Genomic DNA, 19,816 nt, shown 5'->3' on the forward strand with positions numbered 1-19,816 from the left:
GGTTGCCTTTGTGTTGTACGCAAGAGCTGGAAAACATCATCAGAACCTTCTTAACAGAAAACAGCCTCCTTTGATCTAAAAGGGCTTGACAGGCTCCTTTGACAATACAGAGATTAATCCTGAAGGTAGTTGAGCACACCAGGGCTAAAATTTAATTTCAAGAAACGCTGGAAAGAGAATAATTCTTTTCACGTTTGTTTAACAGTACTAGCAATTCATTCTTCCAAGAGTGATTGGTCAAATCCCAGGACAATTACTAAAGGCTACTGTATAAATGTGGAAACAAGAATCAACAGTCAGTATAAAGATAAATCTGAAGGCACAAGACAGACAGACACGCACTTATCCATAAATAAAACATTGCTCCCATGGCCTCCTTACAAAACCATACCACCTTCGGTGGTTTCTCATAGCAAACACAGGGAGCTGACTACTTCTGTTAGTTCTCTTTCCTTCCCAGGCTCTCAAGGTTTGTTTTTAAATGAAATACAGAAGGATGTTTTGAATTTCATGACAGTGGGCAAGCCCTCTTTCTCCACAGGAGGGATGCAGCAATAAAACTGGTCCTGCCAGGTGCTGACCCGCCTGTCTGTATGGGGTGAGGGATGTTCAGCTGCACTGAACCCCAGGAGTCTGAGATTTAGTCAGGATGTCAACATCAGTGGATTCCAAACCATCTGGGATCAAAAGGTTTAGGTAAATCAAAAGATTTAGGTAACTACTAAGCTAAGCCACACATCAACCAGTGGCCCAAGAGCCAAAAGTGCTGATTTCTGAGTCAGCACATACTACTGGCATCCTCTCTTCTGGCATCTCCATCCACCAGCCTAGTTTTGCTTTCCAGAGGGAATGTCCCTCCCAGCACACTGGCACAGACACAGGCTCACTCACAGCAACACCCCCATCCACCCATCCCACATCCAGCACAGCCTCCCACAGGAGAACATGTTCCATCCTGGGGTTTTATGGGCAAGCAGTGACCCACCATAAGTGTGTTTTCCCTTGGGACCATTCCCCACAGAAAAATCCATGTAAGGTATTAGTGCTGCACAGCAGCACAGGGCACTCTCACAGCTGCACTTAGGCTGCATCAAGGCTTCTTTACAGAGGTAACAAGATCCCTGATGCTTGTAAGCAGGGCTTCAGAGGCTCTTGAAAAATGAAGCCTATCACCTATTAATCAGTGCAAATTTAACATAATAAATAAGAGCTCATGGTCAAAAAGCCCCAACTGCTTCTCTCTCACAGATTCACAGCAAAGAAGGAATCCAGTCAGATTTGTATCACTGCTTCCTTGCTCTATAAATAGCTGCAACTGCCATTCTAAAAATAAACCAGATAAATATTTAAGGCCCACTGCTACTTAACTTACTGTTATGCTTACATACTGCTTACTGTTGTGTAAATCAGGAGAAATACCAATGAGATCCATAAATTTACACCACAATGCTTTGCTGAAGGCAGAGGGAAGGACTGTTTTTCCAGTGATTACAGAAAAGTCCTTCCATGAACACTTCACCATCAGCTTTCCTTCCTCTGACCTACAGATCCCTTTGACAGCCATGGGAAAATGAGCATAAGGGGAAATGCCAAGGAAGCTGCTACAGTCCTTTTGCCTAATGCATAAGATGGATAAATAATTTTTTTTAAAGGGCACTTCTGTCCAATTTAATTTTTAAGCTTAGCCTGAACAAGGACTGCAAGAGATACCTGTTCCCTAGAGCAGTTTAGGAGAAAGCACTCTGCTGGAATTTTCTATCTAGCTTGGTATCTATACTTGTCAAATAAAAGAGTGATTACCATAAAACTACTGTAAAAATAAGCAGCTATACTTTTCTTTTGTAGACAATTTGTCTGTCCCCAAAATAACTCAGTATTTTGCCCATGAAATACTTCAGACTAATGCACTTCTGAAAAAAAACAGTTGGAGATGAACAAAATAGTCTCAAATAGCTCTTCTATCTAAATTTAACTCAAAGACACCATTTTACATCAAATAAAAAGACAACATAATGTACCTGATAATGAATCGCACTATTTGTGAGGGCACTAACAGAACACAAATTATTTGTGTTACTGGAATAAACATTCAACAGAATCCACCAAAACATGTGAAACTATTTCAAGGAAAATACAGTCATTCTCCATCCTGAATAAACCAAGGGGAAAAAACCAACCCAACCCAACCAAACCAAAACCAACCCAAACTGTTCTTGAGCACGCACAGGTATTGTGTTAATCTGATTACATGGGAAAACTAAAGACTCAAAGGCTGCCTGTTTTGCTATTTTTCCTTGCTTTTCCAGGAAACCCAATATTAAGTACCTGGCTTACAAACCTCCAGCAGTTGATCCCGCTTCCTTTGACGTTCACCTCCTACGAATGACACAATCCAACACCCACATACCAGCTCTAAGAAATCAAGAGTGCTGTTGCTTCAACAAACCCCCATGCACTTGGGGCTAGCCAAAGAAAGATGAGACACCCTGGAACTCTGCAAACAAATTATGCCCACTGCTGACGTAAGGAGAGGGAAGAGAGGGCAAAGGGGAAAAAAGAAAAATTAAATAAACCAGAGGAAGCATCCTTAGTCATCCAGAGCAACGTGCTGAGATTTTAACAGCACACCTGGAAATGGAAAGCCTCTATTAGATCTAGGTAGAAAGTAAGGAGCAGGCTGCAAGTGGGCAGTGAGCATTACCTCATGGGGTGGGAATGGGACTCAAGTGCCTTCTCCTCAGCCTGGTTTGCAGGTGCTGCAGGGAAGTGGGGCTGCCTCCAAGAGCATGAGAGCCCAAGGCAGGTGGGGCTTTGGGGAGCATGGAGGAGCTCCCTCCTCACCTCACACAGCTGTTGCCTATTCCTGCTGCACAGGCCAACTAAATCATCAGCAGGGAGCACCTGGGGCCTTTGTGGAAAAACATGGATTAACAGCATCGAGAGGATTTGGTATCCTATCTAATACTGCAGCCAGCTTTTACACACCTAGATGAGGGCATTGTGGATGATGTTGAATGTTTAAGGGCTCAGAATGCATGGGGTGGCAGGACCCCAAAAGCCTGGGAGGAAAACACATGTTGTGGACATGGCTCTGCACTGCTTCCCTTCCTCCTTCCCTGTTATTGAAGTGTCAATTTGTCATGCATGGAGTTTGAGAGCTCTGCATGCTGCATCCCAGGAATGTCCCCCATCTCTGGGACCAACAGCATTGCTGCTTGCCACGGCCAAGTCTTCCCTTGAGTGCTCCCAGCCAAAAGCAGTTCTCACTCAATTTTCCACAGCTGAAAACACCTGGGAAGGGCAGAGCTGGCCTGCACCTATAAGTGACCTCCTCCTTCTCCCCCTATTTTGAATTATATTTGTGAGCAAACAGGTAAAAATACCACCTTTAAGCTCAGAACCCCAGCTTTGGCCTAAGCACCACCACCACCATTTAGTAAACCAGACAAACAAACAGGAAGAAAGGAAAATGCTGCCTAATTACTCAGAGCCACCCTGAAAGGAGGGCTGTTACCAAAACCACTGAGTCTCTTTTACTGAGGATTTCTTAGTGCAGTAGAACGCTGCCTAATAGCTGCTATATCCTGCTTGAGCGAGTATATTCTCTTCGGAAATCAAGCAAAGGTTTCTAATAGTTTTTGACAGAGTGTGGTCCCCTAAAGCTACATTTTCTGTCTGATTCATGCTGACTAACTGTAACCCTACGACAGTTATTGAAAGTTAATTAGCAGTGAAGTGCTAAGAGCTCTAAAAATGAAAATACAAGCGAGAACTGAATGCAGAGTGTCTCCCTTCCCAGAAAAAATACTGTCAAGAAGGTTAACATAACCAAAAAAATATTGCAAGTTGAAAATGTGAGAGGGATTCCTCTAATAACTTGGCCGTGATGGTCCCTTGTTGTATAGACACACAGCTGAGAGGTAACACATTCCTAAGGGTTTATCAGGGATCCAAGGAACAAACCCCAGTATTTCTTTATTAAATTTGCTAGAGGAAGTGCCTGGAAAGTTACATAGAGACAACACCCAAGTTACATAAAGACAAAGATATAAATCAATTACTGCTTCCTTTGGGGACTCAAGTTTGTCAGATGTTGCACACGCTATCAAATCCCAACTATTTTTGCCCTTATCCTTCACTTCCTCAGTGTTTGCAAGGAAAAATCCACAGTTAGATGTGAGCCCAGCCAGCACTAAGCGGGCGTAGGAGGTGAGGCGAGGAGAGCCACAGCCCTGCACCACCCACTCCCTGCAGATGTAAGCGCCGAGACAAGGTGTGAGGCAGTGGGCAGCACCCTTCAGGTGTTAAAAAAGCCCATCCTGGCAACCCCAGAAGTTGAATACTGCCCTAAACAATAAAAAAATAAAACTAAAAGGAACCTTCACGCAGAGAAGGGGCATTGTTTTAAGAACAAGGAAGGGAACGCATTGGAGCAAAGCAAGTAGGTTGGAAAAGCCAAATGTAGGGCTCAGTATAAAAATAGACAACAGTGATGCCAGAATGCCTTGGCAAAACTGTGTTTATTGATTTTCACAGAATAGGGAAAAAAGCTCCAGCCCTTTCCACCCCTGACTGGTGACTGTGACTCACAAGCGATCTAAAATGACTGCAGTGAGCAAGCGGGGTCTGAGCTGAGCTGGACCTCGCTCACAGGGTTGACAGGGGAACGGTGTCCTGCTCCTGGCTCTCCCTTGTGGCTGCCCAGGAAATACAGAATAGCTGAGGATGTTCGCCTCCATCACAACATCCAACATCACTCCGTTCAGGCAGGTCCTCTGGGCGGACAGAGGGGCTGATTAATGTGTGGTTCAGTGTCTGGCTCAGACACTGCTGCTTGCTGGCACCCTGGTGACCTTTCCCTGGGGCTGGCAACTGGCTGTGTAAGGACAACATCCACCGTCCCCGTTCAGCTGGGTCACCGCCTGGGCTGAGGTCTGCAAGTGTCACAAGCTGTCCACCTTTGGTTTGGGAGGGATTTTATACCTTTACTGGGCGGCCAACGCTCTCACTCTGGGAGGATCACAATACGAGGACACGCTTGGGTTCAGCAGTTACCTTCGCTGATTTTCCTCCTCCTTTCCAAGCGCACCCTCTCACCCCCACGGAAGGCGGAAGAGGAGCGGAGGGCGGGGTGTCACCCTCCGGACGGGTCCCTCAGCCTCCGCACAAGCTCTGGGTGTTGCGGGTGGAGCCCCGGCCCCGGGCGGCCGGCGGCCCCGCGGGGGGAGCGGGCAGCGGGGCCGCATCGCCCCTGCCCCGCCCTTCACGGCCGCGAGGGCCGAGCCTGGAGCCGGCGGCGGCCGCATGGGTCCGGCGTGGCCGCCCCGCCGCTGGCAGCGCCCGCGGGCCCGCCCGGGGCCGGGGCTGCTCCTGCTGCTAGTCCGGCTGGCGCTGCCCGGGGCGGCCGCGGGCAGCGGGGAGGCGCCGCCAGCAGGTACTGCCCGTCCCCTGCCAGCCCCGGGGGAGGGCGGGTGCTCACAGGCCGGGGGTTCCTCAGCCCATCCCTACGGGAGCGGGGACTCGCTTCGCTCCCGCTGTCCCTGGGCCCCGCGGCCCCCGCTGCCGCCCAACATGGCGCTGCCCGGTTGACGGGCCGGGGCCCCTCGCCCCGCCGGCAGCTGCGGCGGAGCCGGGGCAGCCGCGGCCTAGGCGCTTTGCCGTGTGCCCCTGTTCTCCCTCGCAGCTGGGGTCCCGGAGGACGGCCCCGCACGGTGGCCGGGGGGGCAGGGGCGCTGGGAGGCGGCCCGGACGAGCCCGCACACGGACAAAGGGACCGCGGCGCACAGAGGGCGGGCGCGTCCCGCCCGCTCCAGCGGCGGGGCCGGGAGCTGCCTCGGGTGTGCGACTCCCTCTGGCTTCCTCAGGAGCTCGGGCCAGGGGAATCGGGTGCAGAACAGGTCTTTTATTAACATATTTGAGGGCAGGCAAACCCCTAAAGGCTGTGCTCAGTTGTAGTAGCAATAAGGAACTCGAGAACCGGCTTTGACGTACTCGAGTCATCCTCCGGATTCTGCAGCAGATGCTGATGGCTCATAATTTCGAATTTCTTTGCTTGCAGTCTCAGAATTGGAGAGTCATTCTATGTGTGTGTCCTCCCAATAGCTAAACACAGCACCACCTCAGAGATACCTGTTCAGAAGCATCTCTCCTTTTGGAACACCATTGCTTCACTCTGTGGAGCTGATGCAACATCTCAAGCAGCTGTTTTTTTCTCAAGAAAAATGTCTTAAAACTACGGGTAGTAAGAAAATACTTGCCAGCCTTGCACGTGGATGACATTGCCGTTGACACGGATGGATACTTTATCCATAGTGGAAGGAAATCCTAAGATGCCCTTCAGGGGAGGTGTGGACACTCTGGGCTGTGGTTTGGCCCTGCCATTTCCTGTTGCTGGATTATCCTGGTTTTAGGCCTGGGTAGTGCCCTGCCTCACCTCCCTGCTGCATCAGTGACAAATAATCCTTCTGCAGCCCGTGCAATGACTTTTGTGAAAGTGCCTGTCTAAAGGAACAGCCAGTGCTTGTCTGAGTGGCTGTGCTCCCTCCCACTGGATTTGCCACTGATGAAAATTAATCTGATGTGTAATTTTTCCTCAAGAAAAAATGCCCAAGTTTTAAGGTTGAACCAGTTTAGTAGGATCATGTGTGGACAATAATTCTGCAATGCTATAATAGACCTAAGTAAAAACTATAATAAATCTGAGTAAGAACATCCACACAGTATTTTTCATTGGCTTAACTAAATTTGTTAAAATATAATTTAGCTTAATTTCATCTTTCTTATAGAGACACAGCAGGTTTTTACCTGCAAACAGCATCTCCTTGTCTGGGCTGAGATGACACATACCCATTTTGCTGCTCTGAGTGCATGACAGTGTGTTAGCAGTTATTACTGAGCTTGGCTGAGACCTACATTTTCTATTCAGTAAGCCATATGAGTCCCTCTGTTCGGATGTGTAATTATTTCCTCTATGCTTCTCTTTAATTATGTTCTTGAAACACTGTGGTAATGCACTATAGGGTATATTTTACACACGTCTATAGATCAGAATGTATCTAAAACTGTGCTCCATTAATCTTTTAGGTCCATTTCTGCTCAAAAGTGCAATCCTAATTCTGAAGATCATAGGGGCTCACTAACATTTCAGGAGGGTTAGACCAATTCACATCTCTAATTCAGTGGTTTATAGTGAGCTGTCAGTGTAGTACATGCCATGGCTGGACTGGGACAGGAGAAAAAATGTTCTAAAAAGAAGAGTTGTGTGATTTAATATCAGAAACATTTCCGAGGGAGAGGAGTATGACTTTTGTGATCAGCAGCCGTGTCATGTGCTAAATGACTGTGTTAATATGTAAGTCTGTTTACCTGCTCAGACTCCCACAGTTGCATTCACCACTGGTACAGGGAACTCTGGTGGAGTTACACCCACTCATGCCAGCAGTGAATTTGGCCCAGAGGCCCTATTCCAGTGCCATCAAAACACTGACGCTGAAGCCAAGCTTTTCTGGATTACATTTTTTAAAAATACCACCCTGGTTTTTTTTTTTTTTGTTTTTTTTTTTTTTTCTCCCCAAAGGTGTTGCAGTTTACTTTGGAGCCTAAATGACTTGATTAAAAGTCCAATTTCAATTTTCATCTAAATCATATTGAACATGTTTCTGTCAGCATTTACAACAATGAAATGGACTATAATTAGACATTTGTATTTGACACATGCCTAAAATTAACTTTTTTGCTCCCCCCAGGTAAAAACTGCAGCTTATTGCAGGAAATGGATGTCATCCAGAAGCAGGATGAAAACTGTTACTGCTATGTGCAAAACAGAACCATTCGCTTACAGTACCTGTGGTCAACTATCCAGGTGAGAGGCTGTTCTGGGGGTCAGTCAGTACATTTCATGTGAGCTTTTCCCAGCCAGTTAGCAGGATCAGGGCAGTGTCTCTATGGAATTAAATAGCTGGGACCATGATAAAATGCAGCATTATGATTCTCCAGTTGGGATGCAGTGAGGTTGGGTCTCTGCCTTAGAGTATGATGCTCCCATAAAAACATTAATTTAGAATTGGGTATTATTTTCTTGCACACATTTTCTGTTGATAGATCACTGTTAACCTCTGCAACAAATGCTTCTGCCTATCACCAACTGCCTTTATGGCACATATAAATCTGAGGACTATATGCAGTTCTGTGGCTCTCTCACCACAGCACACCAAAGTGCTGGAACCAAAGGCTCGTTAGATTGTGACTAATGAACAAACAGCAGCAGCAGTGTGTTGTCCTGAGTAGCAGAGGGTCATCTTACAAGACACACACTCAGAAATTAGTTTGAAGCAAATAAAAATCCCTTCAAGAGTGGAAGCAGTAACAGCTAAAGGAGCTAACCATCTCTATGGCTCCTTTCCTTTCCTGAAAAGTATGTCTCCAGACAAATGTCTCCAGACCTTTTCATTTTGTCTCTGTTGGATGACTTTTCTCTCAGGTATAAGAAAGTGGAACATCTCTTTGTCTGTGCTTTTATGAATGGTAGCATCCTCCAGGTGGTAAAACCCTCCATCAGTCACACAAACTTTCCTGGAGTTAGTGTTTAAAAGCAGGAAGTTCAGATTTTTTCCACAATAAAATGCTTGCTGACACATTGTCTCCTTTCCCAGTACAAACCTGGTTTATTACCCATTGCATCACTTTTTTGCAGATAGGTCTGTGTTGTCTAGTAGGCCCTAAAGAATATATCAGAGTTCTCAGGAAAATTGCCTCAACTTAGAGGATGGACAAGATCTTTTACCAGTTTGGTGGAGGAAGGCACTGGGAGCCAGCAAAAAAACCCCAAAATACCCAACAGGAATGTGCTTCTATTTAAATTTCTTGTTATGCTATCTTTCATTTTCCTCATTGCTCTTATGTCTCCAACATGAAGATTGCATTATAAAGAAAAGCAAGTCAAATTTGTTACAGTTTAGGAGGGGAAGGAGGAGGGGTATGAACACTCACAAAACAAACTGTGGTCAGTCAGCTATTACTAGCTTTGTTAGAAATTTGTGTGTGGGCAAGTGTCACAGTAAAACCAAATCCACTGTGCCTTTGGATGGATCGAGGCCCCTCCAGTGAATTTCGCTGCCGGTGAGTTCTCTGAATTACCTTGTAAGGTATTAATTGTAAACAATTAATCTTTGCGTAATATAAATAACCAATACTAAACAATTAAGATTGATTGTCATTACCACATGCATGGCTGATATGCAGTATAGTCCACAGAAACCCACACTGATTCTGAGCTGCTTCTCTGTGTATTCTGTTTTTTTGTTTCTAGATAAAAGTTTACAGCAGAGAAAGGTTTCGGTTTGAGCCTATTTCAGAAAAAAACAACTGTTGGAATTCAGAAACTGTTTTTGAGTTTGTTGCATGTGCTGTTCAGATCCTCTGGAAGCCAGAGACATGTACAGAAACTTTTCTGAGCATAAAACAATATGGAGAGGACATTTGTTTCAAAATACAACCCTTCAAAAATGAAACATACATTATACGGGTGAAAAGAGAAAGTGAGTACCAAATCTTTGCATTCAGATTACAGATGGCTTGGTATTGCCAGTGCTACTGAATGTACCATCTCTTCTGTAAGAAGCTTGGGACTTTTCTGTTGATATTTTATATAATCAGCATTTCAGACTGAATTAGTCTAAAGTCAATTTCTATTTCTTTCCCCCTTTTTTAGTGCTAGATGGAAAGCTCTTGTTTTTGTTTGTAGCTGGAATTTTTCTGTTCCATTTTGCAAACAGCCTGAGCAGGTGAGTACTGGCTGCTTTTGACCTTCTTTCCCAGAGCCTGTGCATCTTTGGTCTGTTTTCTAAGCTAAAGAGGCAGTTCTTTGGGAAAGTGAAATAAGGAACTGAATATATATTTAAAACTTCCTCATACCATTTGTGTTTGGACAGATTATGACATATCTTGGAGTGCCTAACTCTGTTTATCAATCAGCTGTGTTTGGGTTTTTGTATCCAAGCTCCCTGCACTGGGGGACACCAAGACAATCAATCCTCAGTGGGCAAGTGTGTGGATCAGAAAAGCCCTTTTTCCCTTTTGTAGACCACTGAGGACAGCTGAATGTTAAATAATGCTGATTATTAATGATGCCTTTCCCTGGGGGAAAATATTTAGGACAAAGTCATCCGGGGCCTCTTCTGCCTCCACCTTTGTGCCAGTCTTTCTTCTGATGCACAGTTTTCATAGGATGTAAGGGAGGATTCTCACTTGTTACAGTAAAATATGTGCCCACAACTTCAAAGCAAAGTGAGTCACAAAATAATTGTGAGGAGGCACCTCTAAAACAAGCAGAGCAGCAATAGGTTTTATAGCATTAACTCTGAATTAAGAAGATGGAATTTATAAATGCATATGCTTAGGAAAAAAAACTTGTGGGTTTGTGGAGGGTTTTCTGCATTTTAAATTAAAATAAAACTTCTCTTGCAGTGCAGAACCATATTGGTTATTTCATTTTCTTCTGTGTACTAGAGACTAGAAGGTCAATGCAATCAGAAGTAGCGTGAGCTTTAAAAAAACCCCAGCACAGTCTCTTAACCTCTAACAACTCCAGTGACCTTAAGTATCGGCTGGGAATTTTTCCTTACACAGATTTAATACCCAAACTGGGCCTGCTTACCATAAAACTACAACTCTAACTTACAGCTGATTTAAGTTCTTATTGAACATCACTTCTGTTTTTACAAATGTTGGCATCTTAACCAATTACAAATTCTACATCTCACCATATTATCTCTTGTTCTCTTCACAGGAGTGCCAAGTTCTTTTACCTTTCTGGAGTAATACTGGGTATTCTTGCTCTGCTAGTCTTTGTCCTGTTGACATTTAAAAGGTTTATTCCAAGGGTAAATCTACATTTATAAATAAAATAATAGTAATCATCATAATACAAGAAGTGACAGTACAGAGCCAGATTCTGACCTTGTTCTGGTTTTGTGGCCAGGTAACTGCACTGAAATGACTGCAGGACTGCTTGAATCAAGTAAATAGAGTTAGGTCAGAGTCAAGTCCTATTTAGCTTCCTCCTGAGTTTAAACTGAATAGAAATGGGTGATGTACAAGAAGAGTTCATTCAGAAACATAAATTATTTTCACTGAACTGGAGCTAAGCTTACCTTTGAACCTGTGAATCAATCTAAATAAAAATACAGTGGCAACTGAGACAGATTCTCTTCCATTCACCAAAGACAATTCATTGTAAGGCAGATGTGAATTTCTCCTTTAGTTTTATAAAGCCTCTGCAGTTCCATAATGTTGCTGAGATATGTTAATTGGGAACACATGTCAGTTGGGTTATACTGTGACATTAGGACATGATACACAAATACAGGGATGCAGTTGCTCTGCTTGGAATTGATACTGTGTTGTTGTAGCATGCAGAGGACTGCAGTGGAAATCTCAAACCTTGTAGGTCTAAAGAATTTCATATTTGGTTTTGCCTGTGAGTTCCTTTGGAAACAATGGTCCTGATTCTGGCTTGAATTTTTTATGAAGTTTTTTTTACTTGTTTTTTTCTTTTTTTTTAATTTCTAGCACAGTACCTTCTGGATTTTAATGAGTGGCTCCTGGATGGTCTCTATCTATTTTATTTACTGCTTCAAAGAGAATATACAGTGGTTGTGGTTTGAACACAAAAACTACTTGTTGGGTAAGAAAATTACTAAGAAATGTGCTGCAGATTTTGGTTTAATTTAGTGGTCAGATGAATACCTGCCCATAAAAAAAGAAAATCAAGTGACTCATATAGAGTTCTATTTTCTCCTAAGCCATAGATGTTGAAATATTCTAAAGGTTCCTAATCCACTCAAACGAGTGTTTACTCACATTGTATCATTGTATAAAGAGTTTGATGTAGAGGACTAGTTCTAAGAGCAGATTTTGCTTGCATTATTTGTTCATTTATTTGCTGCTGTTACGTACTTTCCCTGTAAGAGCAAAAGGGCAGCTCCTCTGGTTTGCAGTTTGCTGGATGTGGGAAGTGGATGCACAGATTGGGAATGGGATGTGGCTGCAGGGGCTGACAAACCTATTGATCTCGCACCTGCCTCAACATGGTCACGTGAACAGAATTCATGTGCAGCTCACAGCATTGGCTAAAAGGTGTTCAGAGATAACCTTGTGAACTCTGGCACACTTTGGAAATAGAAAGCACATCATAAAACATCATGCAGTTGCCTGTAAGACAACACGAGAATTAGCAGGCTACACTTCACAGCAGCTGCCAGCTTTGTGAAGCAAAGTAAAGTTTATAGGGGTACTTTGCATCTTCTTCTCCATGTCGTTTTCTGTTCCTACAGGGTATTTTCTGGCTGTTGGGATTACCAGCTTTGCCATTTGCCATCAGCATGGGCCGCTGACCACGGAGCTCAGCATAACCTTGTTCACATGGACACTCCAGTTAACATCCTTTGTCCTGATCTACTTTGGTGTCACCATCCCTCAAGTTGCATATGCAGTCATAGCAGTCAGCCTCTGCTCCAAAGGCCTGTGTTACCCCCTGGGTGCTGCCTGTCACATTGCCAGGTCTGTGTCTGTTTGTGGATGTTCAAGTCCTGGGAGAACTAGGAAATACTGGAAACTGATCATGAAAATAACACTACACTTCAATTGTAGGAATTTCTAGTACTAGTTCAGAATTTTGCCAAATGTAAAACTGCCTTAGGAAAGGTTTAAGGTCCAGAGACACAAAAATTATTTTCCACTTGGCAGTTTTAAGCACGAGTTTTGTTCTGTGGATAATGGAGAAGTGTGACTGTGTTCTTAAGGACAAATGTAGCACCTTCTAGTCCACAGCATATGGCAAGCAGAACATTTCTGTTTGATTGATGAGACTGCAGCAATACTGCTTCGGTTTGACGTGTAGTGAGAGAAGCTGCAGGGAACCCATATGGAATCTTAGGGATAAAACACTGTACCAGCACCAAGGATGCAGCTGTTCAAAAGTGACTGTCCTTGGAGGTTGAAGAGAGTTCAGAGACTAAAATCACATGTCCACAAAACAGCATTCTCCATTATTTTAGTTTTTCTCCCTGTCATTCATAGAAGCAATCTATCAGAACTATGGAGATGTTCCTCAGTATTCCTAGAGGCCCATTTACGCTGTGGAATTGAAAGGAACTGATTGCAGTAGGTAAACCCTAACTTGCTAAGTGTTTGCAATAGTAATACAGGAACAACGTCTTTGCTCATCCTTGAATTTGAAGTATGTTTTAGCACAAGTGCAATGCTCAAATGAAGATTCTAAAAAGCCCTGCCAATTGACATCTGTTTTTTACCTTCAGTGATGGATGGCATCCAGCTTCAGAGTCTTTAGTACAGACTGTTCCATAGCTGTGGACTCTGCTGAACCGCAGAGAAGTAAGAAGAGGCAAAGGCTAGAACTGGCATAACCAAAATAATAAAAAACAAATAATTTGTTTTTTTTTTTTTATACACTGTTCTTACACTGTTTAGTTTTGAAGAACGTACTGCTTTAGTCTTGTCTTCTCTTTTTACATACTGAAGTATGAAGTGGTCTGGGTTGAAGCTTTTTTATTTTAGGTAGAATTTGTCATTTGTTGTAGACCAATTTTTGCCTGCAGCTGAGGAGCAACAGCTGTTTCAAAAGCAACATGTAAGATCAGCACCTGTTGTAAACAGGTTCAGAACACTGGAATCAGTATGATGTGGCCACAAGTTTTGTTTTTACTTTACTTTCAAGTTTTACTCTGAAACACTGTAGTTTATTCTTCATGTAGTTCTTTTTTTTTTTGTTTTCATGAACTGATGCTTCTATAAAGAAATACAGCTCTACAAGTAATCTCTCTTAGGAGAATGATAAGGACTTTAGGATTTTTCTGTTTCAAAATCCTTAAGCCACAGCACCAAACTGTGAGGCCACGATGCCAGATACACAGTTAGAGCAGCAAATATATCAAAATAATTTAGAGTCTTGCATTATTTCTTGTTAAGTACAGTGGATCTCACTGAGCCAGCAAGACCCTTCACCATTTGACCTAAACAATGACTACAGTTCTCTGCTTTAAAGGGATACAAGGAGGAAAGTTAAATGCTGCTGATGTTGGAGCAGGTGTTTTTATACAGAGCTGAAAGTTTTATGGGCATCCAGCCCTTGCTTATCTTAACTCATCACAACATTTAAATTGAAAGCAGTCGACAGAAGGAAACAGAACATGGCACACTTTTTAATTTATATGTAATTATATTATACATTGCTATGCAGACGCTAAAAAACCATCAGATTGTAAACATTTTGGCCTCAGACTACTCAGTTTTGTAATTCAGAGCAAGATTTAAGAGGAGCTAGCTAGTAAACAACATGAGCAACTCACAACAGGCTTAGAGCATTGCTTATCTTTGAAGTAACATATGCAGACTGAGTTTTGATTCAGCCCATGTCACTGCACAGACACATTTTGCATTTTGCACCTAAAAATGGCTGAGCAAGCAGCCATCTCTTTTAATTCTGTGAGATTTTAGTTCATGCATACACAATAAGGACCTGATCTAAAGCTCATTAAATATCATGTGAAATTCTACAGCTTTGGTTAAGACCTAGGGTAAACAGGCTAGCAAACATTACATACCTTGCCCTCAAATGTAAGAATGCAGCTTGTTCTCTTAAAAGAGTAGAGGTGACTAATGCATGTTAATAGCAGGTACAGAGAAAAAGGGCAGATAATTACATGGCAGAAGACTTTATAAATACTGGTTATTTTAATTTTGTTCTAGAAAAATGAAGCATCACTTTAAATCAAAAAAATTGGTGTTTAAATACCTTACTGAAGAGGAGTATCGAGAGCAAGGTGAAAGTGAAACGATCAGAGCTCTGGAGGAGCTGCGCTCATTCTGCAGGAGCCCTGACTTCCCATCATGGATAGCTGTATCCAAACTCCAGGCTCCACACAGGTAAGAAAACTTTGCTTCTCTAAAACAGGAAACACATTGCACACCTAAACACATTGCAGACTTAAATGCCACTTCAGGCACTGTTCCAGGTGTGTTTATCTTGCCTATCCCACTCAGGACCACAGCCACACCTCTTAAGGGTATTACTCTCTGGTGGCATTAAATTTCTGTTTGTTCCTCCCTGACCACAAATTACTCTTGGGAATTTGCAGACCTTCACAGCTGATTCATGTTCATAGAACTTAAAGGCTTCCTACTGTGCCTGTGTAAGCTCTTGCAGTGACCCTGGTGGCTCTCTAACCAGTGAAATTGCCCTGCTTCAGGTTTTAGAGCAGTGCATTTTTCTGTGGTGTAAAACTGGGGCACGGTGAAGATACAGACTCAAATATTACCTATATTAAGCTTTTCAACTGCAAATCTGCAGAGTCAGGGAATCCTATTATTGAAGTATCACTATCTGAGACCATATAAAGAGAAAGAAATCAATACCTACAATGAGCAAGTAGAACAGGTAGAAGAGCTGTGCCATGTATAGCTTAAGAGATAAACCTTAGACAAATATAGTTCAGGAAGGGTCAAGCAAGCAAAGCCAGAAAACCCTGCAGAATATAAAATTAATCATAACAGTGTATTCCCATCAAAACAAAAACTTGAAGAGATCAGAAGCAAAGTTTCATATGTTAGCCAGCCACAAAGACTTAGTCCTTGCCACAGAACCAAGTGTCATGATTTTAAAGGAACCCCAGTCAATTTGGAATTTATTCAGTAACAAGTTAAACCCAGTTTCAGAACCTTCATCTCCTTGGACTAGCACGCAGACAGCCTCTCTGCCAGGTTTTATAGATTTACTGTTAAACAGTCTTACTTTCTAAGCTGCTTGCCTTCTTTAGAATGATGGAGAGATAAAAAAGCTGCTTGCCTTCTTTAGAATGATGGAGAGATAAAAAAGTGAAAGCTTACTGTTGTATTGTAAAACTAAATACCACCATATGTATATAACAACGTGAGACACATATTTTCTAGCCATCATTTCATTAATAGAGGTGTTATAGAGTGTTCTCTGGTTGTGAAAAGGGAAATAAAAAGGAGAACCAACAGCAATCAGAATTGGAGAACCCCTCCCAGCTCCCATTAAGCATCAGACTGTGGTTCATCCCAAGGCAAACCTGTTCCCCATTTAGACTAACAGAGCTTCCAAGAACAGCGAGGTGACGACATTCATCTCACAGAAATGTTAAGTCTGAAATGTAAATTATTGATCAGTTTACCAGAACTCCAGAATGTAGTTGCATTTCCTTTTTCATACATTTCTCTGATGCTGTCGACACTTACCCAGGTGTCAGAACTGCCGTCTGTTCCCACACTCTTGCCAGAAACCTCCAGCTTTGTTCTCTCTCCTCAATGGAGTTGCCCACTGAAAGGAAGATTTGTGGGGGATTGCAGTATAGGGACAGTGCTAAGTTCGTGCTTTGTTCGGGCATTTACTTGGAGCAGCTGCAGAATTCCCAGTCTGCAGCTCCAGCTTCACTAGAGGCAGGAATTCTTTGGGAAGACTTGAGCTCAGCTTGCACACAGTTCAGGCACAGCACCAGCAACAAGGTCACTACATACAACGTAGGAGTGCAGAATTCTTGCCATTTTTTTCTTGCATTAGCAATATCAACACACCTGAATTTGTCTCAAATATGCTACAGCTTTAATTTATTTCTAGAAGCTAAAGTACCAACTACCCCACTGCACAAATGCTTAGTCTGGATTACCCTGCAAGTACTGACAAGATGCAAAAACGAAGTTAGATCTTCTTGCTTAGTCACAAGACCTTGCAGATGGTTTCCAGAAGAGTAAAAGTTACTTCTTCTACAGAAAATACTGAAAAAATGAGCTGGGAAAACCAATCCTTGCGGTCATTGCCATCCGTTATTGGTACTTCCCCTCATCTGCACTGCCTGTGGGGATGTCCTTACAACACTCCTTCCTAAATAGCAATACCCCTAGAATGTACAGTATTTCTTCTTTTAATTTCTCAGTTGATAACTTCTTCCTTTCAAAATTTGTCAGGTTTGCAGCTTTTGTTCTGGGATCTCCCCACGTCTCACCTGCAGAAACAAAGGCGCATGATGAGCAGTATGGCATTGGGAGCTTCTTCCTGGAAGAGCAGCTGTTTGAGACCAGGGCACAGTTTGAGGAAGATGAGCCAGCTAATTCTGTCCATGAAGAAGATGAGGAGAATGAAAATGAAATGCAGGCACAAATTCCATTTCCATATGCTACTGAGCTGCTCTGAGCTTTGAGAAATAACAACAACAACAACAAAAAGAGACAGAAAACAGACTTCTCCTAGAAAGGGAGGATACAGAATGAGAACACTCACACTTAGCCTTTTCTTGTGGTTGTTGGTGGACAAAGAAGGATTTTTGAAAAAAACTCTTGCCTGTATCACCAATGTTACCTGATTACCATAGGGGCTGTTCAAGTGAAGAGGAATCTCATGCTATGGGTATTTTCATTAGGGAAACAAACATTGTGTATTTCCAAGGCAAGTACTGGAGACAGTCTGTCCATCAGGATGCCTTCTTTTACCAAGAACACTACCTCCAGTAAACAGAGAATCTGTTTTGGCCCTTTCCATCATCAAGTCCTCTGTGCTGAGCACTAGAGGGAGGAAAAGCCATTTTTAATACTCTCCTTTTACTAAGTACCCTCTGTGTCAAGACTTCTGATAATGCTTTTAGAGTGTCGATAAACTGTGTTCGTTGTTTGTGAGACTTTTATAGAGAGTTGATGCAGCTGAACGAGGTTTGTTTCCTCTTCTGGCTGGGCTGGTCTGTTAGCTTCATCCTGCCTCTGCCTTGAGTTTTAAGCTCCCCTTGCTCCTCAAAATGTTGTCTAATTTTTCACCCTCTTCCCATATTTTTCCATTCTTGACCTCTGCTGTAGTTACACTGCATTTTGTTCTTTCCAGGTCTTTGTTTAATTACAAACATTCTTCTCTCTTGTACAGATCTTCTGCTAACCTTTCTCTAGCTCTCTGCTTCTCCATCTCTTGACAATGGTTTAGGAGAGGTTTTCCATCCCTAAACATTTTTGCTACTGCCTTCAAGTTTCAGTGTTAGCTTACCTTAGGCGGGTGCTGCTGTCTATTCCAGGCCTCTACAGAGCTCCAGAAAGGCCACAAAGGCTGAGGCTGTTTCAGCTGCTTGGAGAAACTGCTATTAGCAGAGCCAGAATGCTGCTGTGAGCCTGGAACTGGGAATGCAGATAACCCATACAGAGCTCCACTGGCCTCAGAGTACTCAGTAGTTTCTTCACTGAGTTAAGAAGCAGAAAATCATTCCTGGGAATGAGGGAATGAAAACAATGAGGGAAGATACCTGACTTTTGCCTTCCCATTCTCAGCCGTCTGTGGGACTTCTCAGAGAAGTGGGGAGGACCAGAGAAAAATGCGGGCAGTCACATGTCTTTCAGCTTATGTATTACACAGTCCTAGGCTAGGGAGTAGTGTACCTCAGTTCACCCACCTGCAGATGTCATTTCTTTCTTTTGTTCTTTAGACTCTCCCTCCCTGTATTCTTCTGTTCTCACTATGCTGTTTCCCTTTACTGTCTTACAAACTGCAGAAAACAAGAGACCATTAATTCTGATTAATTCACCATCTGATCTCACAACCCCACCGGGAACTGTAAGCAATGGGGAGCAGTTGGTGCTCAAGAAAGGCATGTCAGACTGGGATCTGTCTGCTTTAAAAGGGCTGTCTGTTCTTTGTAGCATGCCTAATGGTGCAGCGTGACTTCAGCAGTGCAGGTGCTGTCCTGGGTTCTCCTTGTCCATCACTGCAGCAGGGACAAAACCCGTTACCTCCAATGGTGCTAAGAAGTGTGGCCATACCATAATCCAAGAGCTCCTCTGTGTAACAAAGGACTCAGAGTTGGTGCTTGAAAGCCTTATAGCCTTACTGATGTGGTCTCTTCTCCTTTATACTCCTTCAGCTTTGCTTCAGTTTAAAAGAAACACTTCCATTTTACAGTAAAGAGACACTTAACACCCTTTAGTGCCATAAAATTTTAAGTACCTATGCAGAATCTAAAGCATGTTTAGCAGAGAAAAGCCATATCAAGCAGGTGATCCAAAATGCACTTGTTGTTAAGTCAAGAACATTCAAAAACAGAGCAAGGGCTGTGTTTAGGAAAGCTACTAGCAGCAAGACTGTAGTAGCCCCTAAGAGAGGCTGGTGCTACCAAATCCACAGCTAAATTGCCACCCACACTTGGGAAGTTAGGTTTGGCTTGGGGGGCTCTGGCACTAGCAGCAAGCAGTTGTGGAAACAGAGGAAGGCCTCGTTGTCTTGGCTGCTTTGGGAGAAGGGAAAATTCCCACCTGAACAATGACCATAGACCAGATCAGATTTATTTTATCTTTGTGTCACCATCATGAAAATAGAGTACTTAAAATCATTACAGATTAGGCAAAGGATACTCAAAGAGATGTCTTATTGTTTTTCGCATGTTTTGAAGTACAGAGGTTTTTTTCAGTGTACTTTATAGTTAGCCAAGAACTCCCATCCAAGCAATTTGAGGCCAAGGAAGATTTGTCTGAGCTTAAATATAGTTTTCCTGGATGTCCTCTCTTTAGTAAGGTAGTGATGATTACCCTTCTATAATATGGAGGCATATAAATACATAACATGTATTTACATACAGTAGCCCAGATTAGACATTACGGTAGTATTTTACCTAAGCAATATGTTAAATGGAAAAGCCCTCCTCCCTCCTCCCCCCCCCCGCTTTAGTTTAGGTAATTACATGTTTTAGAAGAATACCAGGTACATCTGCTTCAAGAAGGAAAAAAGTTAAAAAGCAATAAAAATTAAACCCCC

At 43.1% G+C, this 19,816-nt stretch overlaps 1 protein-coding gene across 1 annotated transcript; it reads left to right on the forward strand.

Annotated features, from left to right (window-relative positions):
- Positions 1-5,176: 5,176 nt before the first annotated feature.
- On the forward strand, positions 5,177-19,672 carry NEMP2 (nuclear envelope integral membrane protein 2). The gene is made up of 9 exons (XM_084209802.1): positions 5,177-5,434; positions 7,746-7,861; positions 9,308-9,536; positions 9,710-9,782; positions 10,787-10,880; positions 11,569-11,683; positions 12,333-12,558; positions 14,767-14,943; positions 17,002-19,672. The coding sequence occupies exons 1-9, from the start codon at positions 5,305-5,307 to the stop codon at positions 17,225-17,227; spliced, it is 1,386 nt and encodes a 461-aa protein (XP_084065928.1). The 5' UTR covers positions 5,177-5,304; the 3' UTR covers positions 17,228-19,672.
- The last annotated feature ends 144 nt before the right edge of the window (positions 19,673-19,816 follow it).

Source organism: Fringilla coelebs (genome assembly GCF_963513975.1).
Source record: "Fringilla coelebs genome assembly, chromosome: 7".
Lineage (NCBI taxonomy): Eukaryota > Metazoa > Chordata > Aves > Passeriformes > Fringillidae > Fringilla > Fringilla coelebs.

Bases quoted from the DNA above. Each gene is read 5' to 3' on its own strand.
- NEMP2 (XM_084209802.1), top strand. From the start codon at position 5,305: ATGGGTCCGGCGTGGCCGCCCCGCCGCTGGCAGCGCCCGCGGGCCCGC. The intron at 9,537-9,709 runs GTGAGTACCAAA...CCCCTTTTTTAG, and splicing joins TATACGGGTGAAAAGAGAAA to TGCTAGATGGAAAGCTCTTG. The intron at 11,684-12,332 runs GTAAGAAAATTA...CTGTTCCTACAG, and splicing joins ACACAAAAACTACTTGTTGG to GGTATTTTCTGGCTGTTGGG.